At 41.3% G+C, this 20,904-nt stretch overlaps 1 protein-coding gene across 1 annotated transcript in view; it reads left to right on the plus strand.

Moving 5' to 3' along the window:
- The window catches only part of ZNRF3 (zinc and ring finger 3), a 68,238-nt gene that overhangs the window by 41,645 nt on the left and 5,689 nt on the right, over positions 1 to 20,904 (plus strand). The window contains exons 3-8 of the mRNA XM_056504144.1: positions 10,202 to 10,276; positions 13,502 to 13,633; positions 14,599 to 14,709; positions 15,657 to 15,824; positions 17,714 to 17,816; positions 18,564 to 20,309. Of these exons, the coding sequence (XP_056360119.1) occupies positions 10,202 to 10,276; positions 13,502 to 13,633; positions 14,599 to 14,709; positions 15,657 to 15,824; positions 17,714 to 17,816; positions 18,564 to 20,309 (2,335 nt within the window). The remainder of the gene's footprint in view (positions 1 to 10,201; positions 10,277 to 13,501; positions 13,634 to 14,598; positions 14,710 to 15,656; positions 15,825 to 17,713; positions 17,817 to 18,563; positions 20,310 to 20,904) is intronic.

The following is a 20,904-nucleotide window of genomic DNA, read 5'->3' on the forward strand; positions in this document are numbered from 1 at the left end:
CTGAATTACTGACTTTATAAGTACCTTTCTCATGTATTCCCTCTTTAAATCCTCTTATTCCATTGCTACTTTCCACTGTAATTTCTGCAGCCCCTTTGAGAAGAGAAGGGAGAGGTTGAGCATGGCAAAGAGAACTGACAAGGAAGCCAGTTGAAATGTGGAGAGAGGAAAGGTTTGTGTATGGATTGTATGGTGAAAGATGCAGAAGGAAAGAAAAGAACTGGATCAAAGCCAAAGAGGAGAGAGCTCAAAGGAAGGGACAAACAAGGGCTGAATCAGGTTATGCAGTTCAGAAGAAGTAGCTCTGTCAGGTTTTCATTCATGGCTGGTGGTGAGCTCTTTCCATTGGTAACTAGTGCCAGCAATCTGCTACTGTATTATTTTACTGACTTTCTTTCCATGTTCCCTGCACAGTTCTGAGAAGCATCAGCTATTCATGAACAAAGGCCCTCTCTCGTGTTTCTCCCTCTGGGCACTCCTTAGATTTGCCATTGTTGGATTGATTACTTTAAATAAATGTCCACTTTTAGAGTTGAGTCCTTAGCAGTCCCCACCATCATCTTCACTCCTTTCTAACCAACTGTGGAACACAGCTGCTTCTCCCTTAAGCTAGAGAAGCAGCTGTTGTTGCACTACATGTGTTACTGGAGTTCAGCTCAGTCAGATCTCTCAGTGAAATAATGGAAGTCAAGGGCTGAGTAGAGACTAAGGAAGAATTATTTAAGGCATGCTGTGCTTACAAATAATATGAATAATATATAAATGCTTCATGTCTCTTAAGTTTTTGGACCCTCATTATTCTATGTGCCTTGTAAACCTTTCAAACAATGAGAGTTGCTTTTGTTTTATATGTAGAATATATTTATTTCTCAAGAAATGCATAGTGGCAAACATGTTGGAAGAACTGTAGAAATTGAATTTGAAACAGAAAAGTGAGAGAGCAAGTAAGTGCTGCTGTGTTGGAGTATAGAAATGAGCACAAAAGAAGCCTGGCAAGCAGAGTCAGATAAATGGACCAGAAAGTGAAGAAAATAAGGAGCAGATATGGAGGCAGGGAATGGAATTATTTAGGACTTCACAGATGAGTGACATGCCTAATTTTGGTGCACTAGGAGACAGAAGGCTTTGAAAGAAATTGGAGAACTTCGGAATGTAACCAGAGCTGCATCAGAGGGACTCCAATATTCAGAATAAAAGTTGGGGCAGATACAATCAACAGTGGTAAAAAGCTGGATCCTAAGGAATTGCAGACATAAAAGTGGGAATGTTTTGCAATGATTTTCACAAGACTGAAAGGAAGGAAAGAGAAAAAAAAAATCACACAAATTGTGCTTCATATCCTACTGCTTTGAGATCGTTTGCCAGAACATGTTTTTCTGCTCTGAACATTTTATCTTTTTGATGACCAGGTGATATCTAGAGGTGCGGTTTTGGATAACATGATGATTTAACATTTGTACTGAGTTCAAGGAAATGACTCCAAATGAAACAAGTGATCATGCTGTGAACTCAAAAAGAGTGGGAAGTGCTTTTTAGTCAGTGTAGGGAGTACTGACCAAGCTACTTGCAATTCTAGCAGGTTAGTTTTTGAACATTAGAGTTGGACATATTTGTGACATGCATTAGGTAATACAGATTAATTATATATTATTAGTGTTTGCATTGCTGTGGCCTTAGAACTGTTCATTAGGGATGGAAAACTCTCACAAAGAGAGATCACAAGAATGTATGTATTCATTAATGTCTCAGTTCTTGGCCCATTGGTGTTTTGTTCAATTGGTGAGCCAAGAGAATACATCACAGACATAACTTTTCAAAATGCTCAAATAACTTGGTCCCTTTGGGATAGGAAGAAAGATGGGCCTTAGCCCTGAGGATCCAAATGGTGAGCTTTTAAGTGGGTGTGGGAAGGAGAAGGTATTTGCAAAGAGCACAGAATCCATAGGCTTCAGGTCCATGAACAGTGTTGAAACTCCCAGAGGGTCGCTTCAGCTGAGTGTAAGGGCCTAATGAGCCAGTCTGACTGTTTATGGGCTGTGGTTAACCTCTTGCAAGTTAGGATTTCCTGTCGCCAGCAATGAGCTGTGACCGCCAGCACCACAGTGTTAATGATGAGGTAGGGGCTGATGAATGGCTGGACTCCAGACAGCAGCCTTCACTGGCAAAGAATCAAGTGGCTAGAGGGAGAAAAACATTGAAGTCTACAAGGGAAATAATGCAATCTCCAGAACCTATAATTCCCATGTTTAAAAAAAGAAAGGGATAAAGAAACTGGCGACAAATTCAAAACAAGTGAAGCTTTTATCTCTGCATTCTGAATAGAAGATTGTTCTTCAGCAAAACTGGCTGTAAAAGCCAGGCCAGTTAAAACAATATGCAGGCTGCTTGCCTCCAAGTAACCAGAAATTGTTGGCTCGGAGTAGCCTGTTCTGAGGAGCCAACCTGCTGGGAGACGTTATCCAAGCAACGGCTTGAATGCAATTCCTCCCGCTGTGGAATGGCTCTTTGGCAAATGAAGACCCTAATTAGAGATGGAAGGGTTTCTATTTTGTTTTTCTTTAATCCTTGCCCCGAGGCCTCTGCAATACAGCCATGTCTCTGCTTGCGTGGAGAGAAGTTTCCAGTTTCCCTTTGTAACAAAAATCCTCCACCTTTTTCATTTTTGTTTTCCCCTTCTTTTTATCTTTTTTTCCTTTTTTAATTTTTTTTTTTTTTTTTTTTTACAGAGTCAACAAACTAACAACAAGGGCCCACCACAGACTGGGACCTTGAAACTAAACTAATGCAAAACCAAGGGTAACTGGAAGAAGAGCCATAGCATCCTGTATTAGCCAGCCATGAACATGAAAAGTTGCTAGCTAAACTGGAATACTGGCCCATCATGCAGATTTTTACTGTTGAACTTATTATCTAAGCTGATTCTAGTAGTAGAGAGGGATGATCTCACAGAATCAGCAGCATCCTACTGGATTCCAAGGGAATCCCACATGATTTTTTTGTTCATTCAGAAAGATTGAAGTCCTTTACTAGGGCTTACATGCCTTTCTGTAGTCTTGGATGCAGGTGCTCATCCCTGCCAAAGAACCTCCAGGACTGCAGCACTTTGATATTTGTAGAAGTGAAAATACCTTTGCTTCTTCTCAACTCACCTTGCTATATATCATGTCTATCTGAACATACTGTTAGGGGCTGCATGCAGGCACTTAAAAACCCTGCAAAGAGCCCTGCATTTTCTGTTAGTACTGAGATATGGATTTATTGTTTCATCATCTCAGATAATCGTGTTATCTCTAAAATGTCCTTGTTCACAGTAGATACCAACCTATTGATGAAGGTCAGCTTCCTGAGGGTGAGGCTAAGCAAGACAGATGATACTTAGCATTCCCCATTAAATTGACTGAGATTAGATGGAATTCTTACTAACAGTTTTTCAGAGTTTTGCCATTTCTCATTCTAAATACAAGACAATTAGTATAATTCTTTGTTTTCCCTTTTGATGTACATAAATATCAGTTTATAATTCTAAAGTTAGTATTCTGTTAGAGCACATGCCTATAGGAGAACTTCAGTACATTCTTTTTACGTACCTATGGTACTTGTAGGGATGCTTTTTTATAGTTGTCTGCATTAATAGTTTCTTTAATTTGCAACTCCTCTAATGCTTTCTTATATATCTTTTTTTTTTTTTTTTATTCTCTCAGCACCACAACATGCTTGCTTGTATGTTTACACAATCATTTCTGGTCTGGTTTGTTTCCATCTGCATTCAGTACACCCTCAGTGCAAAGGTTAAGAATTATCTGGATTTGCTGTAGTGGTATTTTATAGCATATGATATAGTACATGTTTAGTACATAATTCCTAAAATATCCTCATCTTGTGACCATTATATTTCAAGGGTAACTGTATTTAGAAGTTCTGGGAAAAGCTTGAAGGGTTAACCATCAATTGTGAATGCAGCCACCCAGTTCTTGCTGAGTGTGCTAGGTTCTCTGTGAATATGTAATCTAGTTCAAGACCCCATCCCCTCCTTTGATCTCTTCCAGTGCTCACCCTTCTCTCTGTGACTGTGCCTTGTCATAGCAACAAGGCTGCTGGCCTGCAAAATGGTGATAGCAGAGGTCAGGGGTTTGGGACTGCAGTCCCATGACTCTGAAATGTATCTTAAGAGATGTGCAGCTGGCAGGCTTTGATGTGTTCAGGATTAAATAAATGTCTTTTTCTTACTGTTTTTACACAGTTAGACTCAGAACTGATAGCAGTTTCTCCCTAACCCCAGAAAAGAGAGACATTGAGTTTCTTGTTCTTCATTTTAACCATCTAAGAGCCACTCTGTACTGAGTGGTTGAATCACACTGGTGTGTATATATATTGTTGATGTGATTATGTATTTCATGAGGTGATAGGTTTTTTTAAACTGCAAGTACGTAGCTTTTTAAAGCTTGGGTTGTTTTTATTTTTTATAGAAAGGCACATTGGTTTTAAAGTGTGATTATGCTTTTAAATTTAATAATGCTGCTTCACACTTTCTATACTTCTTAATTGGTAAGCAGTGGTTATAATGCTGTGTAATTCAGAATCTATAGGGCAGTGTATAAAACATATCTCAAGGTGCCAGAGAAGCTGAGTATTCCAGTCAGGAAGGGCTTTTATGCTGGTGGGATGCATGGGGATTTGGCTGTCTTGTTTTGATATTCTGCCTTTGTTTTCAGAGGGAAATATGAAATCTCCTTTTTCATTATCTCAGAAAAAGTTTGAAATGGCATTCTGTTTATGCTTGGTTTAACTGAGTTTCTGGAATTACCAGGGAATTGTACATTAACAGGTCTGAAGCATCAGCTGGTTAATCTGTAACTTCTGCTGTTTGCAAAGTAGATGGCTGTCCTTTTCTCCTTCCTCCTCTGCCCTGCAGAATTGGCCTGTGGCCTGGCTTGCTAGCTCCAGTGTTGGTTCAAGGGACAAGGTATTTTTTGTGATTGCCTGATAGCAGTGTGGGGGGAGAAAAGAGAGAGGCCAGGATTGTTCAGGTGTTGTTGTAGCTCTGAGAGAAGCAGGTTTTTGCTTTTTTTCACAGTTGCAAAGTAAAGGTGTATTTGCACAATGCTGTGGATTTTACATAAAGTTCTTGATGATGAGCAGGTTCAGATTTTATTGCCTGGCTTCATGTGATGCCATTTCTGCCATACTGAGAATCTAAGGCTGCCCCCCATAGAATGGGGGTGCAGTTCATACCCACTGCTTGTTTTAATAGGTGTAAGGTATTCCTCTCTCCTGAAGAAGTTTAGGGCTTTGAGAGCATCAGGGTCAGAATACCATTCAGCTGACTGGAATGGCAAACTGGCAGTGGCAACATCTCCTTGTCACAACCTGCAGATTCCTCATGCATTTGTGTAAGAACCAGTGGTGTCCTTCTTATCATTTGAACTTCCTGGGTTTGTCCAGACTTAACAGAGGTTTTCTCGAAACTGCAGAAAGTCAAACTCTGGTAAGGTAGGCTCCTAATGCTTGTTTCAGCACCAAAGGAAAAAAAAAAGAGAGAAATGAAGACAAGTCTTCAGAAGTGTCATAGCTTAACCACACAACAGCAGCAAACCTCTACTAGAAAAGCCAGTATTCTAGAACCTGATACTGCATATTCTCTATCATATCTCAGAAATATTGTCTATATCTTTGTGGTCTTACTCTCACTTGACCTTGACACAGAGAAAACAGGTGCAAATCATTTGATATTGGAACCGACTTTGTTACTTTTGAGTCTGCTCAAGAGAAGACCAAGACCACTGATTTGCTATATTCATCATTTATTTTGGTGAAATATTGCAGATGGAAACCTCATCCCTTCAGCTGTATTCCCTAGCAGTCAAGATTGTTGAAATCCTTGAATTGCTTTTCCAGAGCAGTAAAACAAGACACTGCACCTTTTCATTCAAAATTTTGTTCTCTGGACTTACAGTTTGCAAGTTGCATGTCACTGAGTGTTGCTCATATGTTAGCAGTACACTATGTGAGAGGCTGACTTCTCTTATTTCAAAGCACCAGAGGACAGCTGATGATAGAATCAGCTATGAAAAATATTCCACTTTACACTGCTCGCATAATCCCACTCTTTTGTCAGATTAATGACCATTGACTCCACAATGTAGAGAGAGATCTGACATAGACTGTTGGATCCGATGGGCTGGAAATATCCAGAAAATATGCCTCAAGTTCAATAATTATTAGTTCATAGAGAAACTGAGGGGGGAAAAAACCCTCAAAAACTGACAGAGGAAATTCAGGCTAGCTCAGTTTTCAGCTAAATAAGGAAGTACATACCAACTGACTTTTCTCTGCACTGATTTAGAATAATACCATATTTTCTGCCCCAAAACCCAAGATGTACTGAAAAATGGAATGGGAATAGGAAAAAGCCATTGTTATACCTATTGGAGCTGTGCTGTTACCTTTAGTTCCAGCAGCATTTTGCTTTTGGGATCCATAGGACTGTTTTCTGTGTACTATATCCTTGCTCTCATACTTCCCATCTTGGTAATTTTGGAGGACCAGCTAATAATCCTGACACCTGATGGAATGGTTTGCTAAAAGGAGTTTACTGGCATCTGTACTGGTTACTCCTTAAACCTTTGCCCAATCTCCTCTTCCCCAGCTTTATGAGTTTCTTAACCCAGGGAATAAATTAACCTGCTCATGTAGCACGCACCATAATTATAATTAATATTTGTTAGCTAGAGTTTACTAAGTTCCAAGAAGATTAGAATACCTAGAGTTGGGTGAACAATTGAACAAATCCATGAAGAGAGGTAGTTTTTAATGTAAAAACATTTGTGAGAAATAATTTTATAACACTAGGATATATCTATGACTTACATAGGCAGCCAATACTTTTAAAGCATCCTTTTCTCCCTTCAGTCCATCAGTATTATCCAGGATGTTAACTTAAAAAAGTTTATTTATAAGTAGTAATCTGGCTCTACCAATAGCCATTTTCAACAAAAGGTACTCTCTTAATAGATGTGTAATGCATTACTATGTTGATATAAATGGCAGAGCTTGCAGTGCTTGATGAACTTTGATCTCCCAACCTATGGTTTAAGCCTCTCATCTGCAGTTTATTCACTTTCTGAAATCCATTAGATTGAAGTGTCATGTCCTCAGGTGCAAATACTGCTGAATATTGTCAGGCAATTCTAACTCTGACAAGTAAATGTAACGAATAAAGGCTGATGATGTTGGTATGATTTTTCTCTTAAAGCAGAATCTTGTTAAGCAGCTTTTCTTATGATGGTTTCTCCACTCTTGCATACTAACTGAAACATAGATTGGGATGAAACCACACTAGAAAGCAGAGGAGGAGATGCTTGCCATGTTCATGTGCAAGCATGCAAAGTCCTTCAAGTTGTCAGGAAGGAGCTGACTTTACTGTTTCAATTGTTGCTGTCCTACCTGACTTGAATGAACTAGAGGAACAGTGCACCTGTTTAATAATTATCTGGTCCCTTGGGATGAAAGTTTGCCTCATCAAGGAAGTTGTTACTTCCTTATTATATTTGCCTGGCCCACAGGGAGGTAGTGCAGAGCTCTTAAAATCTTTCTGGTGTTCTTTGAGGTAATAAATTAAAATTCCTTAGTCCTAGAGATGTGGAGAGATATTTTTCTTGGACTTTTGTCACATGCATTTCCTCTTATCTTAACTAGATTACAAGGCCTAGTAAATTCTGTCAGATTTTAATCTGAGACTCTATTTAATGTTCATTTTATTGGAAATGTTCATTGTTCTGTAGTAGCATAAACTCTAGACTCTGAACACAGAGATGGACTGGGAAGTTGTTATTGCTATGAACAAAGTGATCACTTGAATTATGAGAAGTGCAATTACAATTTTTTTTTGTTTATTTTCTATTACTCTTTACAAAAGGGGAATAGTACCGATATGTACTGATAGCCTTTTGTTTTAAGCCACAGAAGATAATCACAGAAAGAAAGAGGCGTGGCAAATGAATGGGAATTGAATTGTGGAAATGTCTGTTTGTTTGCCACAAGTATTGTAAAATATAAAAGTATAACATGTACTGCATTAACTTCTTTTTCCGCTCTCATCCATCTTGTGTTTATTTTCGATGTAGGTTTGGTCACTTTGCTTAGAAAAATGATTTGAGTGAGTCTAAATGCTGGCTAGCCCAAAAAGAAAAATCACGTACCTATTACAGACTGGCATTATTTTAAGTGGGACTTAACACTGCTGTGTTATTTTGAGCTGCCCCGATTCCTGAGTAGCGGGCAGGGTATTTTCAAAGAGCGGTGCTGCGGTGGGATGCGGCAGCAGGGCCGGCAGGTGTTCGGTCACGGGTGCGCTGCGGCCCCGCCTGGAGCCCAGGGCAGCGGGGCAATGCCCCGCGGACAGCAGCGTTCCCGTCGGGCTGCCCCTGCTCCGCTGCCCGCCGCCGTGCCCGGAGCCCGCTGCAGAGGGAGCGGACACGCCTCTTCAGCACCTGCCGCCTTGCGCACGGAGGGTCATCCTCCGGCAGAGCGAACTTTCTCCGGGTATCAGGATTTGAACCCCGCGTTTCCCCGTTCCCGCCGCCGCCCTCCTCTCCCCTCAGCGGCCGGGACGGGCGGCGCTTCCGGCGGCCGCAGGGGGGCGCTGTGCGCGGCCGCCGCTCCCTCAGGGCCGGGCGGGGATGGCGGCCGGAGCTGCTCCCGAATCGAGCACCGCAGTTCGCAGCGTGGCCCGACGGGTCACCCCCCATTTGCCACTACCCTCCGCAGCACTCGCTGCTTTTTTTTTTTTTTACTCGGTGCTTTTCATCTCTTAACACCTGGTGCGGGAAACTTGCTGTTCCTTCAGTGTATTCATTCAATTAAGGTGTTTTTATCAGCGCTGATCTGCAAAATGTCTTTAAAAATCTCTTCAGAGATCAAGGGGCCTTGCTTGTTGACTGATCATCATGAAAAAACAATCTGAACAGCCTGAACTATAAGTTCTATAAGTATTTCTATAAGGGGTGCCTTCTAGGGAAACCTGGATGAGCCCTCACCTCAGGGCTACTGCAAAGGAGAATGGGTGGTAAATTCCTTTTAACTCTTCCTCCCCAGCAGTTCTTAGTCATTAACCAGGTGTGCCGACTTCAAAGGGGACAAATAACCTGGTGGGCTGAGAAAAAGCTCCAGTTTGGGAGTTGGCTTCCCTCGTGCTGTCTGATGAGCTTTGTTGTTTTAAAATAAAATACGAGAATAGAGCAAAGAAAGTGACCTTTATGTATTCAAAGCAGCTTCTCTGCATTGGCCAACATTTTTCCAAGAAAAAATGCTGAGTAATGTTTCATATTTTATCCCTTTCATTGGGTTCTGTTATATATCAATGTAAGTTCAGGTTCTGGTAGTCTCTGTTATTAGTACTGTGGTGGTGATAGCTGTCATTGCTTGGACAAATAGATTCTTGTATTCTGTGTCCATAAAGGCAATAGAATTTTGGAAAGTTGCTGCTTTGTGGAGCCACTGAGCAACATTTGAACAGTGCATACAGAGACACAGTGGCAGAAACAGGATAAAACCCCTGTGTTAGCCTTGGTGATTAAAATACTGTTTTCTCTGTTTAGAGGATTTTAATATCTTTTCTGTGCAGTTGGTAACTCCAAGTCTGGACTGTATTTGATGAAAAGCTGTGCACTTACATAGCTCTGATCAGCATAAGAAGCATATGCAGCAGTTCTGACCTCTGATGGTCAGAAAAAGCAGTATTCCCTGAGAGACATTTTGAGATTGTGCTATCCTAGTTTGTGAGAATGACACTGAGAAGATATAAAGAACCCGGGCCACCTTAATTTTCTATACTAGTGAGCTCGTTTCCACTCCAAGTCATAGGGAAGATGGTTTTTATGACACTTCCAAGTAAAATGGAGGAAAATGAACATAATTTTTTACAAAATGCTTGTATTAAAATGTTTTTTAATTCCTTTAAAAGGTTGCTGAAAGAGGAGTTTGAGAAGGAAGGAGCAGAGATTCTGTAGAAGCTTTAGTGAAGTTTTACTACCTTCCATGCTGGTTCAGGAACTCCTGTGTTTGTAATTGTTCTGTCTTTTTTTAACTATACAGAAACACAAAATGTTAAGTTTTCTATCTGAAGATGAGGAGAGGGAGTAATTTTTGAGTTAAGAAGTTATCTCTTGGGGTGGGACTGAGGATGCTGTCTTTCTTATTGCAGGCAAAACGAGCAGTACAGCGAGGAGCCACAGCCGTCATCTTTGATGTTTCTGAAAACCCAGATGCCATTGATCAGGTATGAAGCAATTCAGGCAGGAAGCAATGTAGGTGTTGGGAACCTGGCAGAAGGGGAAAACTTTGGGGAGTTAGAATTTTTTCTTCTAGCTATTGCTAGAATCCAGAATGCAGGTCTGGGATTATGTTTTTGAAAGAGGATGGAAGCAAATTTTTTGTGGGCCATTATCTAATCAAGGAGGTTTTCTTTACCCAGCTCTGTGTACAAAACACAGGATGTTTGGCTCTATCCAGCCTGTGATCAATAGTGTTGTTGAACAGCTGCTATTTTTGAGATTGCAAAACAACTTTCAAACTTGATTCAAAACAAGTTTCTTTTTAAAACTTATAACCATTTCTTTCTCATTTACAGCTGATGATTTCTGCCTATGTATTTTGTGGACAAGCAGGGTTTTTCTTCTTTTTCCAAGTCTTGTTATAACTTTCATCTTTTTATTTGAAGTGGGTGAGGTAATAGCCCTATGAAAGGCTTTAACATACTACAGCCAATTCTGAGTTACTTCAATGAAGTAATAAGCACAAAAATAGTCTGCATTTAGTTTAGTTCTGTTTTGTCTTGAAACAAAACTGCTGTTTCTGTTAGAGCAGAAACAAGTGGAGCTGAAGGTTTTTAACTGCAGCCTGTATTTCTTGGGGGAAAAGAGAGATCATCAGTGTTTACATTTAAAAAGCTGGCTTTAATTCTGAAATTAGTATCTGTTGGACAAAGGAATGCAGAAGACCCTGTGCTTTGAGGACTGTGGTCTGCATGTGCATCAAAGTTTCAGCCTTGATCTTGAAAACATTCACAGGGATATTTCTTTCCCCTTTTCTACACAGGAAAAATATCTTCACAAATATATTATCTGTCTTTTTCTACTTTTTAACTCTGTTACAGCTTCTGATTACTTCTAGCCACCCTGCTCTGGAATTGGGAAGCTGAGTTACTTTCTCTTGCTCTTTTCCCTCTAACAACAACAGTCTTCCTTGCTTGTTTATAAATAATAAACTGGGTGCATCTGTCCCCAAGAGCTGGGGTACTAGTCTGGTGGATGTTTAAATATTTTGGGTATACCAATAAAATGGAAGAAGGTTTAGAGCAGCAGCTGACAGAGTAAGTAGGCTGGGTTAGATGAAAGAGCAATAGTAGCTTGTGGAAACACTGGAAAACAGGAGAGAGAGGAATGACTGGATGCAGCTTTCATACTCTAAAAGTAGCAGTTACTGGATTGGCTCTGTTCTCATGCTGCCCTGGATGCTTGTTTTTAGTGGATTTTGGTTCTCATCTAAAATCTTCAGAACCCTTCACATCAGGAGTGCTAAGTAATTTGTCTTTAAAATAGGTACCATTTTGGCACTCACAATGGAATTGTGGATAACAGTGACAGATAACAGTGGAGGGAAAACTGACATGAGGTAATCTGGAGTATCTGTGGTTTAAATGGAAATATCCTTAGACACTGAGAGGAGCTGTTTAGGAAGTTTTCTCATGTATGCTTGTTACCAAGCACTAGAACAAGTAAGGGACATTGCTTTGAAAGGGAGGAGTGGAGTATTATCAAAGGCAGTCCCTCCTGCCAGACAATGAACAGAAATTGGAGGCAGGCCTGACCGGAAGAATTGCCCTCAGATAATTTGGTACATGCCAAATGAAAGGGCTTTGCCTAAATGGGGTTTATTCCCATTGGTCTGAGTATCTTCTGAAAATTGAGAATGAAACTTTTATTTTTAAAAACGCTCTCTGAACTCTGAGCTGTTTCTTAGTTTTACTCTTGCATATTTGAAGAGGAGTAACAGCACCCAGAGCATCATGTTTAGCAAGAGTCTGACAATGTGCAGAAATGACTGATGAACTGGGAGAATTCTCTCTTAGACAAGAAATCATGAGAGGGAGTATGTGTCTGGGAATGGAAGAACAGTGACTGGATTTGGCCCTAGGCCAGCAAGGCTTGTAGACACATAGGATCCCTGAATACTTCAGCTAGTTTTTAGCTGCTCACAAGACACCTGCCTTAAAAATAGTTGATCAGTGTTCTCAGAAAATCTGTCAAAAACTAGGAAGAATCAGTTTGAAAAATGCTCAGTGAAATCTGTTACCATCATCTGGTCAGTTTAAGCAGAGTCCTTTAGATGATGGACTGGTCAGCTGGTAATTTCTACATGGTTTAGCCAGAACTAACACGTAGCTGTCAACAATGCAGATATTTTAATCTCAGCCATAAGATACTCTTATTCAATTTGCTCACATTCCTGTCATCTCTTTCCTTTCCCCTGTACCATTTCCATCTGCTTGTCAGTGCATTGCTTGTTTTGTATCAACCAGGCTCTCTACTTGTATTTTTCTTGAAAGTCAGAGTAAGCTATATAAATTTATTGTGTTGGTACTATTTTTTAACAGAACAATTCTCCTGTCTGGTTATTACTGTCTCTGGTGTATAATTTAGCAGATTGTTGTTCTGGATTTGTTGGCCAGAGGGTTTACTTGAGGGTTTTTTTTCAATATCTGACTGGATAAAGCCATGAGCAGCCTGATTTGATGTCATAGTTGACCCTGCCTTGACCAGAAGGTTGGGCTCATGACATGCTTTCCCACACACATTATTAACCCTTTTTGACAAAACATAGCTGGACTTGGAAGGAAGTTTCAGGGTGAATTATGGGGTCTACTCAGATGCTCTAGTCTTTGAGGCCCCCCCATCCTGAAATCAGTAAGTCTCATTGTTGCTAGAACTCAAGTAATTTTGAACGAGTTCATAGAGTTAAATCTCAGAAATTGCTAATTTAACTTGGCTAGGTACAAAGACCCTGAAAGACAGGATTCTGATATGAGATTGTTCAGAAAGCTGAAGAAACTTCTGTTGAATAATGTTGAAATTGAAAGATTGATAAAATGTAGCCAGGACAATTTTTTTGGAATGTGCAGATTTTTATTGTTCTTCATTGTGAGGTTTATCATTACACTATTAATATCTGCACTGCTTCATAATGTAGCTAAGCTAAAGCTGCTGTTCATAAATAGTATTTGCTTAGTTTTGGTCCATTAAAAAAAAAAAATGCAGCAAAAGTCAAAAGTTTAATTTGGGTTAATTGTGTGGAATACTTAACTAAAGGTCTGTGCTAGAAGAGAACAATCAGTGCTTGAAATCAATTCCATGTTCATACTCCTTAACCATTCTCTGCATTGTCCAGAAGGAAAGTGGTTTTCCTGAAACAGCTTTTGAGCAGACTACTTTTTCTTTCATTCTAGCTGAACCAGGGCTCAGAGGACCCTCTGAAGAGACCAGTGGTGTATGTGAAAGGTGCTGATGCTGTCAAGCTAATGAACATAGTTAACAAGCAGAAAGTGGCACGGGCCAGGATTCAGCATCGCCCCCCACGGGTGAGTCTTTCAGCTCCTTTCTCTGGGTATCACAGTGCTGTTGTCACTGCAGGCAGGGCTTGCTCACTGCTCTGAGGGTGAAGATGTTCTGATGCTCCTTATGTGCATTAATACATGTGAAATTCTGTTGACCTAAACAAACTGAGTAACTGCACTGTGGAAAAGCAACTGCACCTGATGTAAGTGTAGCATCCACAATGTGGTATCTGCTGTCTTTCAGAAGGGTATTTTTGATTATAGAAATGGCTAAAAATTTCACACAGTAGAAATTTTCTTTTTCCTTACTTATTAGTTATTGCACACTCCTGATGTTTCAGTTTTGTAAGGTGGTTTGCCCTGTGCTAACTAATAATTCTGTGTAGTATTTTAAACATGGATAAATTATGAAATTATCTCTTTAACTATGAGATTATCTGATATTTGTAATTGTAATATAAAATAGTTTTTCCAGAGTTTTTTTTTTCCTAACACTTTCTAAATATAGTTTACAGAAGAACAAAACCAGAGGTTATCCATGTCCCAGTTACCACTTTGGTGGTGTTTTTTTTTTGTATTTTTTTAAATAGAATCCTTCTGTTAAGAAATGTATTTGAGAAGTGGGCCATTTTTTTAAAAATTCAAATGTTGATTTTCAGTCACTTACATGCATAAGCAGCCCAATAAACTATAAAAAATTGGTTTGGTGTGATTTGCTCAGTTAAAAACCCTGGATTTTGCAGTTCAGAGACTGTAAACCTGACATTTCATGACTGGCATTCTGTGTATTCTGTTCACTTGCAGTGGCATGTGAAACACAGGTTTTGTCTCATAGAATCCCAGTTAATGAACAGAACAATGTGTACTCTGACTTCTGCCATTCTGATTGTGTACATTCAGCAATGGCCCTGTTAAAATTTAAAGAGAAACAACAGATTTGAATATGATCTAAAGGAAGGAAAAATAATACCTTTGTTTTAATTTTTAAGCAACCCACCGAGTACTTTGATATGGGAATTTTCCTGGCCTTCTTTGTGGTTGTGTCTCTTGTTTGCCTCATTCTTCTTGTCAAGATCAAACTGAAACAGCGACGTAGTCAGGTAAGAGCAGTAATGGAGATTCACTGAATGCTGAAAGTTAGATTCTCTTACTTTGTCCTGAAGTGTGCTTGCAACTTTTAGAAATGCAGGATGCTGACTTATAATAGCCATCTTGGTGGCTCTGTGATTCTATCCATGCATGTAGGCCTTTGGAAGAGCTTGGAAGTATCCTTAAAGGAGATTTACATTGACCCATGATGTCTGTTCAGTTAAATCCTGAAATGAAAACAGTCCACTTAGCCACTGGGAAGAAAGAACATTTCTGGTTGCTCACAGATTGTCAATATACCAGCACTGGTATACTTCTAAATAAGTCCAGACTCTTGCTGCTGTATTGTGGGGAGGATTGAAAAATAAACAGCAAATTATTTCAATAAGATAACATCTATTGAAATGGGAAGGGTTTTCAAAATAAAAGTTTGGTTAGGAGAAATTCCAGGTGATGTAATTTGAGTTTGTCCTAGAGGAAATGATACAGCTAATTTATAACATTTCATTTTAATCCCTTTCTCAAGTGTTGCTCCAGGTAATATGGTGGTAACAGTATATTGGGGCATTACAATCAATACTAACATATTAAAAATAAAGTTCACGGCCAAGTTTGTTATGTAGGCTTGAATAGTTGCTGCCTATCAATTGAGCAGTTGCAGTGTATCCCATTTGTCAGCACCTTCACCCAGTTCTAATTCAGAGTAGTTTATCATTCTCACTTCTGCATGTGCATACATTCTTTTCATGAGGCTTCTGATCTGAATTCTAATTAGCCTTCTCTCTGTTTAATTTAAGAAATTATACATCAGTTGTGCCTGACATGATCTGTAAGATATATTATGGTGGTGTTTCTCTGCTACTACACTCTAGTCCCTTACACAGCAACATTGGCTTTTTTTTTTTCCTTTTTTCTTTTTTTTTTTTTTTTTTTTTTTTTTTTCTTTCTTCTCATGTAGAATTCCATGAACAGGCTTGCAGTGCAAGCACTGGAGAAAATGGAGACCAGGAAGTTTAAGTCCAAAAGTAAGGGACACCGAGAAAATAACTGTGGAGCACTGGATACTCTCAGTAGCAGCTCCACCTCTGACTGTGCCATCTGCTTGGAGAAGTACATTGATGGGGAGGTAAAGGATGAAAGGTTTCTTCACCATGGGCTGGGAATGTAGGTGGTTTTGGCACTGTGGTACGTGGCTGGCTGTTGGGTACATTGTATGCTGAGGTGGTGCAACTTGTCAGTTTGATCACACTGAGCAGCCTCAGCTGCATCCTGCAGCTCTGAATTACCCACGCTGCAAAGTGAGAGGTGAGGGATCCCTCAAGTCACTACCTCACCGTTCTTGCATTTCTGAAGAGCAAGTCACAAAGAAGTCAGGGTTGCCTCAGCAGTTGGTTCTCTGGGTGTTTTTGACAAGTCAGGCACCAGGGTGATGATGCATGCAAGCTCTGTTGGAGGTAAGGATATCTTTAGAGTTTTGCTTTTCAAGATTTGATGGCACCCTGTCTTGAAAATGTCTAGTACACAGCACTGCTGGGAAACCAGAGGAGGAGAAGGAAGAGAGGTCAAAACATTCAGGAGCAGGTTTTTGACTACTCAGTTACTGTCACTTTATTGATGTCAGGGCTTGGTGTCCATGACTATTCCACCCAGTGGAAGCAACGAGAGGGTGAAATAGAAAATGGGCTCCTTGAAATAAATAAAATTGAGGCAGTCAATATTTACAACTCTTCACTTCCATTAGAAAGATTATGTGAGTACATTTTGTTTTGAAATGAGTCATAAAACAGTTGTAATTTTTAAGGCCATAGAAAATTCCAGCTGCATATTTGAGTGCGCAAGGTGCAAATACAAAGTTTAATGAAGTTAGTTGATGCGAAATTATTTAGAGTAGCAAGGATGAAAGTAGACAAGGACTTCAGAAGGGCTGTACAAACTGACTGGAGAGGAAATTCAGGCATGAACTTCGGCTTGAAGTGACAAACATATATATCAGGGATGGGTTGGAAGCTGAACATTGCTAATCAGGAATAAGATCTTCATGCTTTAGATAGCTTTGTGAAAGAAAATTGGTGGCAGTTTAACTGCTTCATGGCAGTTAAAAAGGCAAATCAGGTACTGAAAGTGAGTTGTGAAAGTCTAGAGAACTGAACAGAAAACATAGTTACACCACAGTGTGAGTTCAGTCATGTTCTCACTTTGAGTACTGTGTACTTCTGTCCTTACCTCACAGAAGATACGGAATGGAAATGAAGGTGCTACAGGAAAGGGTAGTCACAAAATGATCAAATATTTTGAATGGTTTCTGTATAAAAAAGCCCAAGTGATTGAGTGGGCAAGGACTGTTTAGACCCAGATTATTTGGGGACAGAGGGGAATACAAAGTTCTGTGGTGTTTCTCCACCAGGAGGTAGTAGCCCCGTGGCTACTCCTTCCCAAAGCATGTTAGAAATTGAAAACTTAAGCTCATGAGAAGTACTTGGAAGAAGGACTTGTTGCAGATTTCTGAGATATCCATCAGGCTGAGGAAATCCTGTAAACAGATCACAGCTGAAGGATAAGAGTCCTGGGCAAGAGAAAAAGTATTATATACCCTTTGTTGGTTTTGCTTTTACATGAGTGTTTCCCATTGTGAATAACTGTAGGAAAAGTACATCATTACTCTTGTTTTTTGTTTTGTTTTGTTTTTTTAACTTCATTTAATATGTTAAGGAAATCTTTAGTGACAACCTTCTTAAAGGTATTGGGTCACAGGGACATATTACAAAAGTGTCCTAAAGAAATGTCCTGTATCTGCATGGAGTTCTAAGGTGCCTGCAGACTATTCTCTTAGAGACAGCTGAGCACTATCATCTGTTGTGCTCTTGGCTGTCTTGATACCATTTTTTTCCTTCTCAGCACTTCAAGACTAGGAATTGCTCCATTTAGTAGCCAGGTTGAAAAAAGTAGGAACAAACTGTAAAAAATTCACTTGTTAGGAAGAAGTATTTTTTCATGGTCCTTCATCTGTTCCTGTAGGAACTGCGTGTCATTCCTTGCACTCACCGATTCCACAAGAAATGTGTGGATCCTTGGCTGCTGCAGCATCACACCTGCCCTCACTGCCGCCATAACATCATTGGTAAGTGCTGCAGTGTGGCTGCTCGGGTGTGTTTATTTCAGACAGCTTAAAAGATGAAATAACAAGTGTGCCTGTTTGTGAATCTCTGTGGAGCTCTCAGTCCTTATTGTAACACAGCCCTGGAAATACAGTTAGTTCCAAACTCTTTGAGAACAGCTGAGTGCTCCTGGCATAACCTTGGGGTGGGGATGATGCCCAGCTGAGGGCAGTGTTGTGCAGCCTTGTGTGCAAGGACGCATGGAGAAGAGGGATATGTTTTCTCTTGGGGATTACAAAGAAAACAATGTATGGGCTTTTATTTTTCCATGGTTTTGTAATTTGGAACGTGGTTTCCCTTACTTGCCCTCTTCCTGCTTTCATTTCCTCTGTCTTAAGAAAGTTTTCTGTCGCTGCACATTTATGTAAAAATGCATAAAGTGAAAATTTGAGCAATGACTTCCAGCCTCTCTCAGCCTCTGCAAGATGTAAGCAAAAGATTTTGTGTATATGAGAACAGTATCTGAAATAAATTCACTTCTTTTGCTTTTTAAGCAAATACATTTGACTGTTTCAAAGTTTTCCAGACATGCTTTTGTTTTGTTTTGTTTTGCTCTTATTGTTTTGTTTAGCTCTTATTTCCTTCTGTGTAAAAAAATTGGTGCATAATGTAATGACATGAAAAACAAAACATCCTTCTTTCTTGAGTAAAGAATATTCCCTTTTACTCCCTGCTAGTTCTACTTCTCCATTCTTGTTTCTCCCATTCAGAACAGAAGAAGGGGAGCGCAGCTCCCATCTGTCTGGAATCCATCAACCCAGCCCGCAGCCGGCAGCAGAGGGTGATCCTGCCGGTGCATTACCCGGGCCGAGTGCACAGGGCGAGCCAGCTGACGGCGTACCCCACCCGCACCAGCATGGACCCCCACGGGAACCCCATCACCTTACTGACGCTGGAGCGGCACGGCGAGCAGAGCCTCTACCCAGCCGCGTCCCCCGCCTACATTCGCAGCTATCAGCCTATTCACTTGGACCACGCTTTAAACACACATCACTGCAGCCTGGAGCACAGGGCTTACTCTCCAGCTCACAACTTCCGAAGACCCAAGTTTGGTGGACGCAACTTTTCCAAAGCAGCGTGCTTCTCCCGATACGAGACCATGTATCAGCACTACTATTTCCAAGGCCTTAGTTACCCTGAGCAAGATGGACAGCTTCCAGCTGGCATTTCCTCAAAGGGTCCTTCCCGTGCCTTTCAGCCTGGTAGCAGCATGCTTTTCCCTCCTGTGGTACACGTAATGCCCTCGTCCCGCTTGGAGAGCGGCAGTACCTCCAGCTTTAGCTGCTATCACGGTCACCGTTCGGTGTGCAGTGGGTATTTGGCTGACTGCCCTGGGAGCGACAGCAGCAGCAGCAGTTCTGGTCAGTGCCACTGCTCCTCCAGTGACTCCATGGTTGACTGCACTGAGGTCAGTAACCAGGGGGTTTACGGGAGCTGCTCCACCTTCCGCAGCTCTTTGAGCAGTGACTATGACCCGTACGTGTACCGCAGCAGGAGCCCTTGCCGAGCGGGTGAGGTTGGTGGTGCCAGCAGGGGTGCGATTGTGCTCTTGGAGGGCCCCCACCAGGACGAGCTTCCAGCTCACGGTCACGGTGTGGTGGGTGCTGACTGCCGGCCTGTGCCAGCTTCTTCCTCAGGGGACCAACTGTCTAACTGCAGCATGGATATGAACTATAGCAGTAATTCCTCACTAGAGCACAGGGATCCAAATGGCACTACCTCAGAGGGAGGACCTGAGGCCACTCCTGGTGCTGCCTTGGATGTTAAAAGGAACTGGAAGAATCCAGAGATGGCAGGGTCGATTTCGGAGCAGGCGTGCGCATGCTGCTTTGAATTCCAGCACTCTGCCCTGGAGCCTAGCAATGGGACAGCTGACTGCAGTGCACTCTTCCTTAGCTCTCCACTGTGGGGGACGTGTGGCCAAGGAATTGAACCACAGTCAGGGAGCACCCCAGGCTTGTACAGTATTAACTCAGACCACTTACATAGGACAGATGGGGTAAAATATGAGGGGTTGCCCTGCTGCTTCTATGAAGAGAAGCAGGTAGCCTGTAGTAGCAACAGTGGCAGTGGAGGTGGTGGCTGCTATACAGAAGACTATGCAGTGAATGTGCAGTACACGCTTCCTGATGACACCTTGCCAAACTGCTGTAAGGGTGTTTGTGATCTGGGTCAACGCATTCCCATAATTCCTGAAGACAGAGACTGTGAGCTGATTCTACCACCAGAGCACCAAGGGACCCACATAGGAGGCTGTAGCTCCTGGGATGGAACACCTGAGCTGGACACTTACCTGCACTGTCAAGGTATTGGAGAGGTACAGGTCGAGAGGGAGGTGTGCTACGAGGCAACATCATTCCTGCGGCAGAACTACTCTCAGGAGGAGGAAACTGGAATGCCCTTTCCCAGTCCCACTCTGAACTCCCAGAAGCTTATGATGACCACAAAGGCCACAGGTAACATATGTGCTTTTTTTGATTACTTGCTACTTTTCTGTGTTAGTGTATGAAATGCTGCCAGCCACCAGGTACCTGCAGCCATAAACATTACTCCATCCTTCACATAAGAGAAGGTTATTGACTAACTATTCACCCCAAAGTATTATTCCCTGGTTACCTGTGCTCATTTGGTCATAGCCAGAGAAGATGATAGCTTACTAATTAACTCTACAAAAAGCTTTCATGCTCATCCTTTGTGGGGAGGAGTCCACACTGGAGTTCACACAGCAAGGGACACTGTGCTAGTCATGGCAGCTGTGGTGAGTTGCCTAAGCAGGCAAGGCCACTGCAAGAGATGACAGACTAGCTGAAGGGTTTTTTTTAAAAAAAATTAAAATCTTGGAATTACCACAGAACAATATGGGAAAGTCTCTTCTGTGGGCATAGACAAGGAGATAAAAATAACCTCTCACAGAAGGAGGAGGATATTTCTTACCTGCCTTCCCAGGGTTATTATAAAAGGTATTCATAGAATCACAAGGTATCCTAGTTTGGAAGGGATCTCAGCCATAATCTAGTCCAACCCCCTGCTCAAAGCAGAGCCAGCTCTGAG

This window comes from Oenanthe melanoleuca, chromosome 15 (assembly GCF_029582105.1).
Source record: "Oenanthe melanoleuca isolate GR-GAL-2019-014 chromosome 15, OMel1.0, whole genome shotgun sequence".
NCBI classification, from domain to species: domain Eukaryota; kingdom Metazoa; phylum Chordata; class Aves; order Passeriformes; family Muscicapidae; genus Oenanthe; species Oenanthe melanoleuca.